General features: G+C 42.9%; 1 protein-coding gene across 5 annotated transcripts in view; it reads left to right on the top strand.

Annotated features, from left to right (window-relative positions):
• The window catches only part of KIAA1671 (KIAA1671 ortholog), a 64,476-nt gene that overhangs the window by 5,493 nt on the left and 41,117 nt on the right, over positions 1-17,866 (top strand). For 4 of the 5 annotated variants that reach the window (XR_001331539.2, XR_001331538.2, XR_001331540.2 and 1 more), the window contains exons 2-4: positions 14,928-15,054; positions 15,333-16,959; positions 17,475-17,568. Coding sequence is in view for 2 of the 5 variants with exons in the window: in XM_014253676.2 (XP_014109151.2) it covers positions 15,386-16,959; positions 17,475-17,568 (1,668 nt within the window). In the remaining 3 variants the exon portion in view is untranslated. Of the gene's footprint in view, positions 1-7,360; positions 7,493-14,927; positions 15,055-15,332; positions 16,960-17,474; positions 17,569-17,866 lie in introns of all 5 variants that reach the window. The other variant, XM_088065163.1, reaches the window with a different exon arrangement.

The following is a 17,866-nucleotide window of genomic DNA, read 5'->3' on the forward strand; positions in this document are numbered from 1 at the left end:
ACTTCCAGTTTGGGCTAGAGTAAAACTTCTGCTTGCCTGAAATGAGATAGTGTTGGTCTTGCACCAGTGTGAGAACTGAAAGCTTCTTACTGTTGTAGTAATTACGAGTCAGGATGGTCATTAGGCTGGTGTAACGAGCAGGAAAAGATAACAATTCAGTAGCTGGAGGTTTGGTATCTCCCCAGTTTTCACTTGGAGGGAAGAAGCGTGTGCGTTCCAGCAGCTCCTCCAAAGAGCGATGCCGCAGCATGGGCAGCTTTGGAGTAAGGCTTGTCTTACTGTACACAGATGGGCTTTAATGTGGGGAGGGAGGAGATCTGAGCCTTGTTTCCAGGTCAAAACACCCTTTTCATTTGGTTGGGGGCTGGGAATTGCCAGGAGCCGAGTGGGCTGTTAACTCCAGCTCTGGGCTTGACCCAGTTCCTGTGCCGAGCTCCGGGAAGCGCCTGTGCTCCAAACGGGCAATTCCAGCTCTGCTGCAGGGACAGCGCTTGGGTGCTGAGGAGATGGATGGCAAAGACAGAAGAAAAAGAAGTTATCTGCAATCTGTTGTTTGAATCTAAACTATGTTCTTTCAGTACTTTGGGGAGGAGGTGAAGAAGTGAAGATGCTCGGCCTGTACTTTGTTAGTTTTTCTTTGATTCTGGTAGTTCTGTTTTACCCTTTGTAGTTTCCAGGGGTAAAAGCTGTCAGTGTTTTAGTGAAATGCATGAAAATAGGAGGATTTGTGTGTGCTTTTACTGCTGCAATACTGTTGCCATACACAGCAGCCTCTTCTGTTTATATTTTCATAGTGACTGTTTTTGTAATCACAGTATTGGTTAAATATGTGCTTTCAGTGCCTTTCAACAAGTGATGTTAATAAACGTCAAGTTCTAAAACTGATTATTCCCGCGGTCATAAAATCAGGACTGTCATTATTTTACAGTGTTGGTGAGACTTTGAAAGGCACGAACAGGAGCGGAATTTTAAGTTTGTCTTTATTTTGCTCTTTTAATGAGCTCAGCCTTCAGCCTGAAGTCTCAGTGCAGCCATAGCACCGGTGGCTCCTCGCAGGGAGGGAGTTGTGCCAACATTTAGGAGGGATGTTTATCTGCTGGGAGTATGTTCAACCATACAAGGCTTTCGATGGACAAAGCTGCCTCATCCATAACAAGCCCAGCAAAGCCAGGATGTGTTTTAAACAAAGTTGGAATTTCTGGCCACCATAACTGTTTGATATTTTATGAGAACACTGGGAATTCTTCATTGACCCAAACGAGCACAACAGGCCTTTCTGCTGAAGCTGAGCAGCACGGCTGGCTCGCTCCCTAACTGAGGGACCTTACAGAAATGTCACTGTTGTTATTGTTGTCAAACAGTGTCTTACTGTATTGGCACTATTGAATGTCAAATATTAGTGTAATCTGTCACTAGAATGTTTTCAGCAGCGTGATGGCTGCAGAGTTATCTAAATACCATCCCTGTTCCTGCTGTAAACATGATGCAGTGTGGGTTTTTTTGCATGTTTGAGCAGCAGGAACAGTTATGTCCAAGAGAAGCTGTGGCTGCCCCATCCTTGGAAGGTGTTCAAGTTCAAGGTTGGACAGGAGTTGCAGCAACCTGGTTTGTGGAAGGTGTCCCTGCCCATGGCAGGGGATGGAATGAGATGAGCTTTAAGGTCCCTTCTGACACTTCTGTTCTTCTATAATAGATATATTCATTTATCCAAGTAGTATTTCCAAGTATGTATGAATTTATGTATCATAATTCTTACAAGTCATCATAATGTTCAGTTAATGTTCTTCACAAAATGAATATTTTAAAAAATAATTAAATCACTGCAGCTCTGTGGCTACTGTCTGCGAAGGAGAGATTAAATGAATCACTCTGATTACAGCAGAGTTTCCAGTACAACTTCAGGTCTGTGTTACTCTCCTAAGTACAGTTTTAGTCTCTATTCCTGTGTGAGGCTGCTGGAGAGGATTCCACGTGTCTGACCTGCTCTCACTTGACAGGACAGTGATGTTTCCTTGCCTCCTTCTTCAAGTGGGTGAATCACAGCGCCCATTGGAAACGCTCATCAATAGTTACAGGTCACCATTTCAAGAAGGTCAGGGAGGCTGCTTTCTGCCTCGTGAGCATTATGCTAATTCAGTCGTTAAACATATTGGAATTGTGCTTCCTTTTGCTTCTGCAGTGCTTGCAGACTCCTTTTCCCTGCGCTTGGAGCACAGAGGGTTAGTTTTGGGCAGGGAGAGGCTTTCTTGTAGCCTGTGTTGTAGTCACACCCAGGAAATGTGTCTCTAGATCTCAGTGTGAATCTGTTCTTCATGTGAAATACTTGAATAGTGTCACTGTCATGTTGGTGCTCATGCATGAGGAAATTGAAGGATATGATGGAGGAGCTGAAGCCTTAAGATGAAATACATATTTTCTTCTCCCAAAGACACTTTACTGAAGCACCCGTGTAACTTAGGCCCCAGTACTGACAGTTCTGATGGACAATACTGAGCCCTTCCTCTCTTACTTGTTCTTAAATTCTGGGAATGTATTTTAGTATTGCTTTCAAACCAACACGTGTAGAATCTTCAAATTTGTGCTGTGTGTGATATATGTGTAAAGTAATGAGCGCACAGAGCATTGTCTTTGTTGATATTGGACTGTTGCACACAATGTAGAAGGCAACTAATCTGGAAGCCAGGTTTTTTGTACTGTAGATTTATGGCTGGCTAAGAGTGTTTTCACAAACTTGGCTCTGTAGGGAGCAGGGTAGTATATTTTTCAGATCGCCTCCAAAAGTCTTATTTCAATTCCATTAAGTTAATTTTCTTTTTAATTTAACAGCTTTTCTGCCAGATTTGCACTTCAAAAATGCTGAAAATAGTTACTTTAAGGTTAAAGCTTTTTCCATCTTTGCTCACCTTGTCTATAGAAGTGATTGTACTCTCTTCTCTGGCATGTCTTGTCTAATAGTCCTGGAAAGCTGGACTTGAGCTGAGCTCCCAGAGCCTGGGGTTGGAGCTGCTCACAGATCTAATGGCTCTGCTCCTGCTCACATCTGGAATGAAGGCTGGAGTCAAAAACTTGTTAAGGCAGGAGTGTATATTTTAAAATACATAATTATCAGAAGGTTGTTTATAACTGTTTGGCCAATGTTTACAACTGTTTAACAAAAGACAGTGTTTGTAGTAGGTTGGACTGGCTTTTATTAGACTTCAGAATCGGTGGCATTTATCACTTTGCTAAAGAGCAAACAGGCCACAGACTGCCTGAGCACTGGGCAGGTTTGGTCAGGGAGAGCTCTTCCATTCTGTCTGCCTGCTTTTTGTTAATCCTGATTTTTGAACAGTTTGGCTCTCAGACCTGATGACTTTGGGGAGGAGAGCTCATCAGGCTGACTGGGGCAGTTCCTGGGCAGTGTTTGTGTCCAGTAGTTCACATGGACCTTTTGTCTGTGGTTTGCAGGATTCATATGTGGTGAAACAAGATGAAAAAGTTGCCCAATCCTCTTCACTAAGCAGGTGTCTCCTGTTGACTCATCAAGTCTCAAAGCTGCAGATTACTAGAAAATAAAATTAGATTTTGTGCCTAAGTCACTTCTGAAGCATCCTGCTGCTGTCTCATGGAAGATGTTGGGACGTGTGGATCTTTAATTTCCTTTCCAACTTTGTCACTTCACATTCAGTTTCTTGGATTGGCATGGCTCCTGTTCTGTAACTGATTTGGCTCAGGTGGGATTCCTCCTGCAGAAATTCTGGATGCAGTGCCAGTTTTCTGTTTTTATGACAACTTTCTGCCAGCCTTTGAACTTACAGAACTGTAACAAAAAGGTCAGTAAGGGAGTTGGCTCAGCAGATTTCTCAGTAGCTGCAGGACTTGCTGTGCCTCTTGAGGCTGGTGAATGTCTCATGCCTTCCAGAGGCATCCAGTGATGTTAACAGAGATCACAGTGGGATCAGTGGGTCTTGCTTCCCTGTGGGGCTCTGTGGGGACAGGCATGAACAGAGGTGGGGATCCTAGTTTTGAGTCAGAGTTCAATCTGAGGATCCTTCTTTGTAATAACTTCAGAAAGGTGTTTCTAAATTCACAGTGAGATCATTCTCAGGTTACTAAATCCCTTCCTTGGATATGCCCTGAGATACTGGGATCAGGTGCCAGGGCTGCTGTAGTTGTGGTGTGAGTGTGGCTGGGTGGGGATGATTTGAAGGAAGCTTTTTGGTCTGGCTGTTCATGGGCAAGTGAGTGCTCGTGCTGAGGTGCTCAGGTCTGGATGAACTGGTGAGGACAAACCTGTGATCTTTCATTCCTCCTAATTTTTGTGAGCTGCACAATAGGCCTGTGTCAGCTATTTATTATTACCCTGCCTTAAAATGTAGATGATCTCTATATTGGACCATGAGTTTCAAATCCTTTTGTGACTCTTCTGTCTTCATTTTGATGTTTTAAAGTGCCTCTCTTGTGCTTAGAACTTCCCAGAAAGTTAAAAAGCCCCCAGGGTTCACTTGTGGTTAAGAAAGCCCTTCTCTGCCAAAGCTGGGAGTGTGGATTGAGCAGTCCCTGGGGTCCCTGGGCCTTCCTGTCCTTTTGCTGGATGTGGGGATGTTCCACACGAGTGCTTGTACACATCCAGGTACTCCCAGCTTCCCAGTGCCACCGTTTGGATTTCAGAGCTGGTTTTTCTCATTTCAGCTGTTTATTTTTCTTTCACACATCTCCCCTCCCCAATAAATATGTTAATGTTTTTAGTGGCTGAACTGTTGTCTTTCAATTAATAGGCATTTTTTCCCTTTCTGTGCTTTCTCAAGCATGTAGGGAGGTGGAGAGGATTGTTTAGTACTCATAAAGCTTCCAGATAGTGTACGTGTTATCAATAATTCATTACAAGCCTTGATTTTGCTGAATAATGTTGTGTTTCTGAAGAACAAGGTAGTGTACAATACATGTGCAGGCTTGTTGCTGTCAGAGTTCTTGGCTTAAACATCCTTTTGTTCAGGAACAGGGAGAAGTGCAGTGTCACTGCTCTGGTTCCTCACAGTCACACAGGACCCTCTGTGCTCTGTTCCATTCGTGGGGCTTTGGGGGAAGAGGAAGCTGTTTTGTGGATTGCTGGTAACAATGCCCTGCTCACAGGCAACCAAAGGAACGCTTGTACAAGCTGGCAACACCCAGCCAGTGGTTCTGAGGTGGGCATTTGCATTCAGGTGCAGGGAAAAAAACCTATTTCCTGCATATGTGAAAAGCCAGATGTGCCCACTGAAGGAAAAAGAGGAGCCTTATCATCAAGGCAGCAGCAGTAACTCCTCTGGCACAGCGTCAGACATTGTTGACAGAGCAGGTTTGTTCTGGGTGTGCAGCTCAGGGCAGTTTATTGATGGCTGGCAGGAGGCAGCACCGAATCCTACCTGACTTAATGCCAGGTTCAGTACACAAGGAAAAGATCAAAGAGCTGTTGGAACCCTGGGAATCAACCTAAAAGGCAAAAAGATTTGTGTTTCAGTATGTCAGTGTGTTGTAGAGCAGAGGGTGACATAAGGGATTTTGGCTCAGGGAATGATAAATGTCACCAAGTATTTGGCTTTTATAACATTATTTTATTTGACTCAGAATAATCCACTCATCTCCCCTTAGTCCAATGCTTTTTTCACTTATTTATGAGATGGGATTGGAAATAGTAAATCTGAGGGTCATGTCCATTTGATCTGAATGAGTTTTAATGGCCCCATTGGTATCCTGAAAGGCATAACTGGAGTAAAATTAATCCACTTCAATACTGTTAATAATTTCCCTGGTCAAAGTTGGGTCATCTTTTCTGTGAAGCACTTGAAATGCTGCTGTAGAGCTGGGGATGGAAGTGCTGCTGGGGAGATGGGTTTGTGTTGTTTATTAATACCAGCTCTGCCAGTCTTTTGTCACAGTGCTTGTCTCTTGCAGCAGTACCAGGGAGATCTCCTTATCTCCAGCTCAGTACCGCCGTGCTGTGGCTTTGCAGGCTTCATCTTCAGGGCAGAGGTTGCTACAGCTCAGGAGCAGGCTTTGAAATTGTTCATCTGTTCACAGAACAGAATAATCTGTTCCTGGGAACCACCTTGTCCAACCCCTTGTTTATCAGTGTCTTTCTCCCATGAAGCTGCAGTTCATTTCTAGAGCAGTGCCTGGTACGAGTATTTTGGGCTTGAGTGTATTTGCTTGTAGATTGAACTCGACTACATGCTTATGCTGTGACTAATCAAATATCTGAAAGGTGGAATGATGGGCTGGATGGAGAAATTGCTGTGACACAGTATTGCCTCTGTTTTGACAGAAAGTGTGTCATTAGCAGCCAAACTGAAAGCTGTTGAACACAGAGCTTTTTGCCTATGATTTTTAAAGATCACAAGTGGCAAACCAGCCATCAGAGAAGACATCAGATGGCAGAGCTGTGAGAGCTGAAGTGGTACATAAATATTCGTATCAAGAATGTGCAGTGACAGTTTCCCCCAGATCACCCAGAAAGGTTGTGGAGTCTCCCTCAGTGGAGTTATTCCAGAACTGTGCCATGTGCTCTGGGATGACCCAGCTTGAGCAGGAAGATGGGAGCAGATGACCCTCTGTGGTCCCAGCCTGAGCCAGTCTGTGTTTGTGCAATTTCCTTTTGTCCAGGTGAAAGCTTAGGAGCAGCATAATCTGTTGCAGCATCTCTGCTCTGAGAGTTTTATCAGTAGCTGCCACGTGCTCTTTGTGAATGACTCTTTGCTGGCGACTGCAGCTTCCAAATGTGTCAGTCAGGAAAAGTACAGGTATAAAAATAATGCACTGTAAACCTGCTTTCTTGTTTTTGCAGAAGCAAAGGAATGTTAATTCTTAGCCCTCGGATACACGTTAGTCACCATAGCTATTTATACACATACATAGTTTTTAATGTCATGATTTTGGTCTTCTATCCCATCTCTCTGTTTCCTTTGTCCTCCAGTTTTATGGGTTCAGGTTTTCTCCAGATGGTCAAACTGTTGAAGTGATCTCTCATTGTGTTCAAGGTCATGCTTCAAGGCCAGTAGCCTCAAGTTTTCTGAAAATGTGGATGAAACCACTTTTTTCCTCTCCATATGGCAATACCTTAATTAATTTTTCAGCACTCAGATGAATGTATAAAGGCTCAGTATTTATAAATTTGTCCTGGTGACCCCACGTCAATCACAGGACAGCTTGAGCTGGTTGTACTTTCTGAAGGTGGTTTACTGTGCCAGGCCACAAATGCGTTTTCCAGTGCTGAAAATCCTGTTAGAATTTGAGGAGGCAGATCAGAAGCTTAGGGGCTTTGTCCTTCTGACACAAAAGCACCTGCTGTGCATGAAGGCAAGCAGGAAACGTCTTCTCACCTCATACTATTTCTGTGTTACAGTGACCTTCGGAGGCTGGGTTTGTGTGAAAAGATCCATCCCCTGATTCCTGCCCGGGGGCACAGAGCCATGGGTCAGCTTTATTTCTGAAGGCTTCAAAGCGCTGTGGAGGCACTTGCCTATTTTTGTAACAAGTAGGTGGCTTTTTTCAATAAACCAAAGCCTACAGATCTGCTTCACTCGATCCTTTGACTTGAATTCCTCAGCAGGTCAGCCAAGCCTTGTCTGCCATGGGGGGCTGCACCTCCTGTGATTCCCATGAGCTTTGGTGTCCCCACACTGGTTGCCAGGCTTAGCAAGGTGCTGTGCTGCAGGGCTGTTTTAACTGCGCCTTTGCTCATCAAGGAGTTCCAATGTCAGTGTCCAAGTAGCTGTTTCGAGGGGAAACCATCCCAATTATATCATTGCTGCTTTTAAAGCATTTGCAGCAGGCAGTGGCTCTGAAGGCAGTGAATAAAACAAAATCCAGTGGTGATATCCATGTCCTGTCAGCTCTGAGATCAGACAATTATCCTTTGTCTTCTCTTGTTGCCAAGAGGATGAGAAATATGCACAGTTACAGTAAATATTTCCAGGTGTGGGTGGTCTCTAAGCTCCTTTTACTGCTGAAATATGGTACCGAGCATGGTATTGTGTAGGGGAGTATCAAATGGAAGAATGCCAAAGTTGTTTTTCAATCCCATATTTCTGTCTGTGCTGCAGCTGGCTGATCCATCTCCTTGCACTCCTTCAGCTGTGTCCATGGTGTACCTGCCAAATGAGAGCATTCCCAGCCAAAGCTGGAGCCTCTGGAGAATCACAGCCCTGCCTCAGTTCTGGGGGCTTTGGAAAGCGCTGCCTGCTCGAGGTCAGAGGGATCAGCAGCTGTTTGATGTATTTCTGAAACTATAATGAGCCAAATTTCACCTTTTTAAAGCAAGGTCATGGAGATGATACACTCAAAGGACACATAAATAAATTAGCTTTTGATTAATTCCATCATATTCAGGATGTGTAGCATAAGATATGAAAAAGAGAGTCAGGGATTTAATCTATTCTTTCAGAATCTGTGCAGAAAAACTTAACTCTTGCCAAAATTTGTTTTAAATACAGTTAAAAGTGAAGTTAAACTTCCTTCAGCAAGAAGACCATGTTGCAATTAACCAGCAGGAAGCTTCATGATGATTCTGAAAAGGTTTGAGGAGAAATTTGCCAAGTTGCAAATTCAAGTACCCACCCTCTGCTGTGTCCAGGACGTGACTTTGGGAGCTGCAGATAAAATAAAGTCCTCCCTGAAACAACCAAACATCTTCCTGGAAGAGCCTTAATTTGACTTCTTTTTCGTTTTTTGAGTTCCATAGTCAGTATTTCTTGCTTGAAGCCAAACCTGATCGTTAATATTTTATCTGGCACGCAATGCAGTTGTTTCTGGAATGTCTTTTTTTCCTGCTGAACTGCATGAGGAGGTTATTTGCAGGTCTTGTTTGTGGTTTAAAAGCATTTGCAAGGATGAAACCTAAAAGAACATTAGCAGGAGTTGAAGCTGACCACAAAAGCAAGGGTTTGATGAGAGAAACAAACAGTACAGCACTCTGAGGCCTGCTGGGAGTATTCATCTTCTGCAAAAACACACTTTTAGCCTCACTTCAGCCTTATCCCATAATTCATGTTGTTCTGCAGAATGTCATCCTCAGCTGGCAGAAATCAGGATTTTGCTTTTATTCCCTATTTCAACTGCCAGAAGAATTGGACTTTGTGAAAATACCCACCCACTAATGAACTGGGTGGAATCTCTTGTGTGGAATGCTGGAAGTAAAAGATGATTCACACAGGAGGGTGAGGATATGCAGTTTCTGGTACCAAAAAATGGTGATTCACCAATATTTAATGTAATTTTCCTGTGGTTGGGATTTTTCCTACCTGAGATTCAAGGGACTTTCAAAACAAATCAGGCCTTCTGTGAAACTGGGAAGAGAATTTCCTCTGAAACTGTCAATGGGAGGGTTGGGGAGAAGGAAATTGTGGAAAATTGGGGTGTAATGAGGCAGTTGTGCAGGTCAGAGGAAATGCCGAGCGTGCTCTGTCAGTCCCTGTGCTCTTGAGGGATCTCTTGAGTAGAACATGATGCACAAAGAGGAAAATGTCCAATCAGGACCTGGCTTGGACAAAATTATTCTTGATGGAGAAGGAGTTGGCCTGAATTATTTGTAGAACAGTGGTCATTGTCCCCAAAACCCAAGGCAGAAGTTTTTGGAGCTTAATACTCAAAAAATGGGTACTTAATAATAAATCTGTGGTCGCAAACTGTCTAAAGGGTGATAGTCTGAAGCTGTTTTGTAGAAATAGCTGGAGCAATCTGCCCCTTTTGTACATGAATCCTGTTGGGTTATGTTTTATATATGACACACAGACATTGTTATGAAAATAGCAATGGACTGACAGCTGTGGAAGCAGATTATTCCATATAATTTTTTACCCAAATCATTCTCTCCAGACACATCTGTCTCATAAATTCAAGGAAATTTGGAGGATGACTCCCTGTGCCCCCCAGCCATCATGGTTCATTCTTCCCTGGTTACACACAGTAAAATTTTTCTGTTGAATCCTATTCTACCATAAATTAATCACAGAATCCCAAACTGGTGTGTGTTGGGAGGGACCTTAAAGCTCATCCAGTGCCACCCTTGCTGTGGACAGGGACACGTTCCACTAGCCCAGGTTGCTCCAAGCCCTGTCCAGCCTGGCCTTGGACACTTTCATGGATCCAGGGGCAGTCACAGCTGCTCTGGGCACCCTGTGCCAGGGCCTCCCCACCCTCATGGTGTTTTCCTGAATCCCTGTCCCAGGTGATTGTCCTGCTCCATCAGGAATGTGGTTTTAAATTCATGTTGACCATGCCAGTGTATTTAACATCAGTATTTTGCTTTAATAAATAAATGTTACAGCCTCTGTGGGGCCAGCTTGAATTACTGAAACTGCTGCTCTATAACTTTTTACCATTTTACCTGTCCGATCTTCACAGCGTGGAGATCAAAATACAAGGTGTAAAGTTCTCACCATGGTGCTGAGATGGCAGCACTTAATGGAAAGGATGGTTGAGTGCAGCTGCATGGGGGTGAAGCTCTGGCAGGTGATGATTGTTATGCAATTGTACTGGCAGGAGCAATTAGAGATTTACAAGTGCTTGTAAATGCTGCTATTTATAGGATGGACACTTTATTTAACAAAATGCTAATCTTTTCTGCAGTGGGAGGAAATGTCAGAGTGGAGTCTTTCATCCTTGGGCTGGGACTGGACTGTAATGTCCAAAAGAACAGCACTTAGTTCTTTTTGTAAAAGAAAAGAGCTAGAGATTTTCAAGTGACTTGGACATGAAAAATGGATGAGGGATATTTTGAATTTTGCAATACTTTGGAATTTTAATATTAATGATCTGTGGGGCTTTGCAGATCTGTCTGGCTTGTGAGATTTGTAATATGTAGTTTTCCTTCTCAGCCTTCTAGTTTTCATTATTGAGAAGCAGAACTGAGTTTCTCACTGTGAATCTGGGAAAAGATAATTTAAATGCATTTCATTAGCTGTTTTTACTTAGTGATTAAACTTGTCCTGGCAAATTAAAAATTAGAGCTGTTATGAAAGTATTTTTTATAATCTTTCCCTTTAAGAGACCCTGAATGTCCTCTTAAATACAACTGATGGATCCCACTGCAATGAATAATGATGTGAATCAGGCTTAAACCCAAAAATAGAAAAAGCCTGCTTTTTACTGAATTAGTTTCATGATCTACTAGATTATGAAAGTATCAGAATAGGGTTTTTTTTCTATCTTTGTGTTATTTTTGTTGCGCTGTAGTAAGTCATGTTCTTGTCAGCACTCGCACTCGTACGTGCACAGTAAGTGATAGGAACTGCTTTGTTAATTCTGATTTAATCCAATCAGCACCTCTCCAAGTGCAGGAAGCAGCAGCAGGAGGATTTCTGGGGAGAACCGACAGAGATTGCTGCAGAATGACCCCAGTGTTCGGTCAGTGAGGACAGGAAGGAGAAAGAAGAGAAGAAAAACGTTTGTAAATACTGAATTACTTTAGACAGTGGAGCAACCTTTTGTAGGAGGGATGAAGTAAATCTTGGTTTATGGTCATCTGCACCCAGTAGCTCCTGTGGCTTGTTGGGCCAGGGAAGAGCTGTAGGCCAGGGGAATGTACAGAATTATGGAATCCCAGACTGCTTTGGGTTGGAAGAGTCCTTAGAGATCATCCAGTCCCAACCTCCCAACCAGTCATGGACAAAGCCATGTTTTCAGGAACTGCTAATATATGTTGTTATACAAACTTCTTCCTGTATCTATAGAATATATATACAATAAGGGAGTAATTTTTTTTATACTGGAAGCAGATTTGCTGATAAAGTTGTATATAAAGAAGAAAAACTACATGTTCATGAGGTGATTTTCTATGGAAAATCTATTTTCAGTGGGTATTTGCTGCTGGAGCCAGCTTTCTGCTGGCTTTTCTTTCTGCTTGATCTCTGTGTCATAAATGTGTTTGGTTTTGTTTTTTCTTTGTTTGAGTTTTTTTAATAGCAGAAAGATTTTCTTTGTGGAATTTTTATGCTTTCCACCCTTAGAGAAGACAGATGGACTTGTTTATCTGCTGCGAGGTTCAGGGCCAGATTATAGATGGTTTTGCTTTGTGTCATTTAAAACATTCTTGTTTCTGAGCAAGGAAGTTGGCAATAGTCACGTGATTCACGGTGGAAAAATTATCTGCAGGCTGTTGCTGTTGCCTTAATAGGCTTAAAGGAATTAGCAGTGATGTAAATAATAGTTGTGTGTGTGGTGGGTGGGCAAGTGCCAAAGCAAGGGCGTGTTTGGGGTGAAGTCCTTCCCGAATGATTTTCTGCAAAAATAACCCTGTGAAGTGAAGAATCCATTCTGATTTCTTAGGAGCAACGGGTGGCAATCTTTGTAATGATAGATCTTTAATTAAAAATGCAGGCAACACCTGAGGGCATTAAGATTTGAAGGGGCCTGGAACGGTGTTTGTGCATCTCTGTGACGCCCTGTGGTGGCTCAGCTTGGCCCAGGGAAAAAAAGTCGCAGGTGTTTGGAAGCTGAGGAGGAGGAGCAGCAGGGAAGAGCCAGGCCTTCATGTGCCAGCCTTTTCTGATGAAAACAGGAGGGATTTCAAGAGACACTTCAGTGCCATTTATAATTTCATTTGTTTGCAGAATGTGCCTGCCACAGCTGAGGGGAGTGTGGGCACTGCTTGGGAGGCATGGAGAGAAACAGTGGCCAGAAATGGGGACTGGGTGGCCAGAAATGGGGACTGGGTGGCCAGAAATGGGGACTGGGTGGCCAGAAATGGGGACTGGGTGGCTTTGAGGCTCTCTGCCACATGGGATGGGGACATGCAGGGGCAGCACAGGCAGCTCGGCTGACTGTCCCTGGGCAGAGGAGGTCAGGGAAGGAATAACATGATGTAGCTGATGGTGAGGGATTTACAACTGTAGTAGTACGATTACAGTAGTATTACTAAATATTAATAGCATCTGAAATTCTCCTGCAGTTCAATTTACAGTTGATTTTTATAAATTGCCCCAAATTTTGGATGTTGCCAACTGGACTGAAGATATTTTGTTAAGAAACAGGTTTATCTAAACCAAGATATGTGTTTCAAAACTGAGACACAGTGTCTAGTGTATATTACACTTGGCATTGATAACAAGATTTCTCTTCATCAAGAATACTTGTATCAAGGAGCTGTATCATTTTCAAAGTTGGGTGATTATTTTTTCTCCTAAATATTTTGTTCTTTTTCAAATACTTGTCTGTTTGGGGCCACTTATCTGTTGTAGAGCAGCTGAATTTAGAACACAAAAACTGACTTGGTAGTTTTTGTAGGGTGAAAACGGGGTCCTGTAAAGCTGGAGTGTAATGAAAGTAAGGAAGGTGTAAATTTAGTGTTAGGAATATTGGCTGGAGAAGCAAATTGTGTTCTGTTACCAGGGATTAGGTCCCACATTGTGAATTCACTGCCCTGCGTTCCGTTGAGGATCAAGTTTTAGTCCATTTAAAAAGCTCTGTGCCCCCTTCTTCTCTTCCAGAGAAACAGCAGCTACAGAATGATAGGAGAGAATTTATTCTCAGCTACTGCAAGACCGATGCTGTTTTCACAGCTGAATTTTTCCCTTTGCAAAAGGGAAGTTGCCTGTGAGCATCAGCCTCATTCCAGCAAGTTTCCTTTTAGAGCACCTCCCAAACCTTTGCATCCTTGGAATGTGAGAGCATTTTAATCGGATTTTGATGGTGTGTTTTAGAGGAGGAGTGGGAGAGGGAGGAAGATTTCATGGAGATCTGTGTGATGATGGTGGAAGGGGCAGATTGATGTGGATAAGCTGATTGGGTTAGTGGCTATTTTGGAAAGAGGAGGTCACGGACTTGGGAGGGGGGGAGTGGCATCAGGGATAAGTGGTTGAGACAGAACTCCAAGTGGATTGGAAGATGAAAGGGAACAGACAAGGTGAGTGGAGTTCATTCTCCTGCCTGAGAGAGGGAGCACAAGCGGGGACAAAAATAAATCCCTGCAATTTCGGTGCCAGTGTGGGCTAAGTCTGGTCAAGGGAAGCTGAAGGTGAAATAACCACTTCTCCAGACTGCAGACTCAGGAAGGCAAGATCCTCGTTGTTTTTTTTTTAATAATCACAAGTAGGAAGCTCCATATTCCACAGAATCTACAAATAAGTTTATTTGCGTGGTAAATTCACACCAATATAGGGTCCAGTGAGAGGAGTCCAAAACTGCCCCTTCAAAGGCTGCCCAAAAGAGAATAGAGGGTGGTAACAGAAATTTGGGCCCCTGGTTATGAAGTATAGTGTGAGTTTTCTAAAAGTGAAGAGCTTTTAGAATGACAGCTTTTGGAGGAAAAAATAATCTAACCTTACATAGCTGCCTGCATCTGCTACGAGTTTAAATATACTTCTGTTAGGAAAAATTCAGGTTACTTCTTGTAGCTGAAATTCTAATTACTTCTGGTTTTCCCACTTCTCTGCAGTAAGAATATAATTAAAGCCAAAGCTCTTCTCCTACCTTTGCTAGCAGATACAAAACTGCTTTGTCATGGTAAAAGTCCCATTTTGATGGAAAATCAGCCATTACAGGTCAGCTGCTCAGGTAGCACTTCACAGACTGCTGCCCCAGAAAAGAGCTTTACAATAGAAAGTAAATTACAGTAATTGAGTTACAGTAATGCAGAGCTCTGTGTTTAACCAGTGATTGGCAGCACTTGAATATGCAAACAGTCTTACCTAAATGTGGTTTTAACTGTTCAGATTTGGTGTGTCTGTTGTGCAGTCCAGGTTATTCACCCTTCACCTTTCAGTTACACCTTGAAGTGGTAATTTCTTGTTGATTCTTTAATGGCTGTTTGAAAAATAAACATTCTTCTGCTTTTTACAGTTACATGAGGTCACTTTTGCTTGGAAACCAGCTTTTTCTCCTTAGAATGCTCTGAATTTTTTTCTCACATGGCATTGCCTGTGTAGGTCTGTGTATGTGCCACACCTGAGTCAGAATATTTTGTTTATTTGCAGGTGAGGTCTGGGCAGTGTCTCTATAGTGATCACATTCCCTGTCCTTAAATGTGCCCTTGGTGACCAAGCTCTTGTCGCTATGAGGAAGGATTCAGGCCCTATGGATTGGTTGCAACAGCAAATTATGGTAAGTGGGAGCATGGAAATTTGTAGGATATGTTTATTTCCATTGTATTTAGTTATTGGACCAAGTCAGTAAATAATGGTGTTTCTTGTTGTTTTAGAGAGGGAACACTATGTCTTTCATAGTGCTATAAACTCTGGGATCAGCATATCTGAAAGGCACCTTAATCTGAGTTTGCTTCCTTGTGAATTTATGTGAGAATGATGTTATTTGATGTTCATGCTGACTCTACCTCAATACTTGCATTTTTATCTTTTTTTTTTTTTTTTTTTTTTTTTCAGATTCGTTTTCCTTGCTGGAGTTTTTCAGTTCTGTTGAATGTGTAATTCCAGCTATGGCAACAAGAGTAGAAATTAATTCTACTTTGGCGTCTTTGACGGCTGTCCCTGACCTAGCTGAGCTCAGGGCTGAGGAGAAGGCACAGCGTGTGTATGTCAGTGTGCTTTCAGATGCCAGCAACAAGGCAAAGGAAGCCTCAGCATCACTGACTCTTGAAGAGAACAAGAAATTTGGGAATTCCTTGAGATCTGCAACGATGCCCTCGCTGGGATCAAGGCCGAGACTTTTCCCGAAGCCTTTTTGTAAAGAGAAATCCTCGGATACTTTTGCAAACGTCAAGCCGCCCGTCCCAGCATTCAGATCCAGCAGCATGGTGAGAAAGTCCACTGAGGAAACATCCTCTGTGAAGGTGTTGGGTGGGAATGTCCCTCCCTTAGTGGATCAGAAAGCCATTGACACTGAAAATCAGGCTGACAGCGACATGGTGACAAACGTGACTTTCTACACAGGGCCCAGTGCCAACACGGTCATTCTGTTTGAGCCAGCGGGCCCCGAGCAGGCCAAGGTCAGCCTGGGCCAGGAGCGCAGGGGATTTACTGCTCTGCAAACCAAGGACCTCCAGGGCTCTGTAAAACCAGCAGAGACACCCAGGAATCCTGACGGGTCTCTCCATAGGCAGATGTCGTTTTCCTCCAGTCTCAGACCGGACTCCTGGAACTCCCTCAAAACCGCTGAAAAGAAAGATGCTCGTGAAGTTCATCCAGGGGAGAAAAACAGTAATGATGTAAATAATCTCAGCAATAAAGTTGATTTCTCTGTTGATGTCCAGCAAAGGGCAAAGCATAGACCAGTGTCTGCTATTTTTCTGGAGTCATTACGAGATCAAAAGCATCACGCTGTGGAGGCTTCTGAGGAAAAATCTCCTACAGAGAAATCTGGGGTGAGAAAACCAAGGCCTTTGTCCATGGACCTGACAGCTAAGTTTGAACATAAAGATCTTTCTTCTTGCAAGAAGGCTGGTTCATCCCACGAAAGCAAGGAGAATGTATCCACAATTGCTTTTACTGATGTGGGTAGTCATGATCAGTCTGAAACGGGGCCAAAACATGAAGAAAATGAATTTAATAAAAGCAGTTCTTCTAAAACAAACCTGAAATGCAGTAGTCAGGACATTGGCATCTTAAATAATGGGAAATACACCTGGGAAACGAAACTTAAATCTAAAAGTGAACAAATTGAGGCAAAACCAGAAATAATTATTAACTTGCATGGTCCTGAAAGAAGCCCTGAAACAACCAGTGAAAGCAGAACTAATAAAGGAGGGAAAAGACCAGATCAGAAGGAAACGTACATGTTCCTGGGCAGTGAAAATCCTGCAGCCTCCTCAGAAAAAGAGAATAATATCTTAAGAGGTAGTGTTAAAAAACACATTAGCTTGTTTACTTCAGAAAATCCCAGTGCCACAGCGGATACAGAGCTTCTTCACCCAGCAGCTGCTGAGAAGGAAAGCAGGTGTGTGACCATCCAGCAGAGGATCAAGGAGCTGACAACAGAAAATCCTGACGTTAAGGGAGGAAATCTGCGCCGGTCACTGCAGTCGCGGCCACTCTCTGCAGACTTAACCAAGATGTAGGTTACAGAGAAATTCTGTGTAATCCTCTTGGCTTCATGTTGTTCAGCAGATCTTGCTCTCAGTCCAGTAAAAAAAGCTTGATCATTTTGCTTCCACTTAATGTGATTTTTTATTTTTTTTTTTACTATTATTCTTAAGCACCTTTCCTGCCTTTTTTTGATCCAAAAAGGAGAAAACTAAATATATTCTGACAACAGCTGAAAAAAATAATAAAGCTGTCAATATTGTGACCTTTGCATGTAAATGTAACTGTCAGTGAGAGATATTATAGCTTGTTATGCACCTCTAAATTTTCTATTATCAAATAAGATGCATAATTAACAATTTTTTTTGAAATTTGGAAACCTAGATACAATTTAACCCCAAATACAGCCATTTACTATGAAATAGTGATGTTTCTCCTTCAGGAAATGTAATTTGATGGGTAATTCTGCCAGCCTGCTTTGGTAGGAAGTGACCCTGCTCACTGACCAGCTGGACTAAAGAAGTAACACCAGTCCTTTCATTTTAGGTTTTCAAGTCCAACATCAGGTGGTGAAGCAAAGCCTGAGAAACCTGGGGAGGCTGGAGCTGACTCGATCCATGACCTGCAGGAAAATCCAAAAGTAAGGAAGTGGTGGGCTCCAGCTGGCTCTGCAAGGAGAAGGTCCTGTTGTGTGTAGCTTTATCAATCAGTGACATTTAAATGGGTATGGAGAGTATTAGGGCTGCCACAATCCCTGTGGATTTGCTGGTGTGAGTTTGTCTTTAGGATGTGCAGAGAAAAGTTCAGGAGTGTTGTGTCTGCTGAGTTTGTCAAGCTCGGTGTGCACGCTGTTCAGGGTAGGAGTGGTTGAGAGGGAAGAATGTTTTGTGTACAGTTTTTAAGGGATTTCTGATGCATGAAACCCCAGTGAATTGCCT

This window comes from Pseudopodoces humilis, chromosome 20, assembly GCF_049639895.1.
Source record: "Pseudopodoces humilis isolate 2021_Gansu_Grassland_sample_001 chromosome 20, ASM4963989v1, whole genome shotgun sequence".
Classification (NCBI taxonomy): Eukaryota; Metazoa; Chordata; class Aves; order Passeriformes; family Paridae; genus Pseudopodoces; species Pseudopodoces humilis.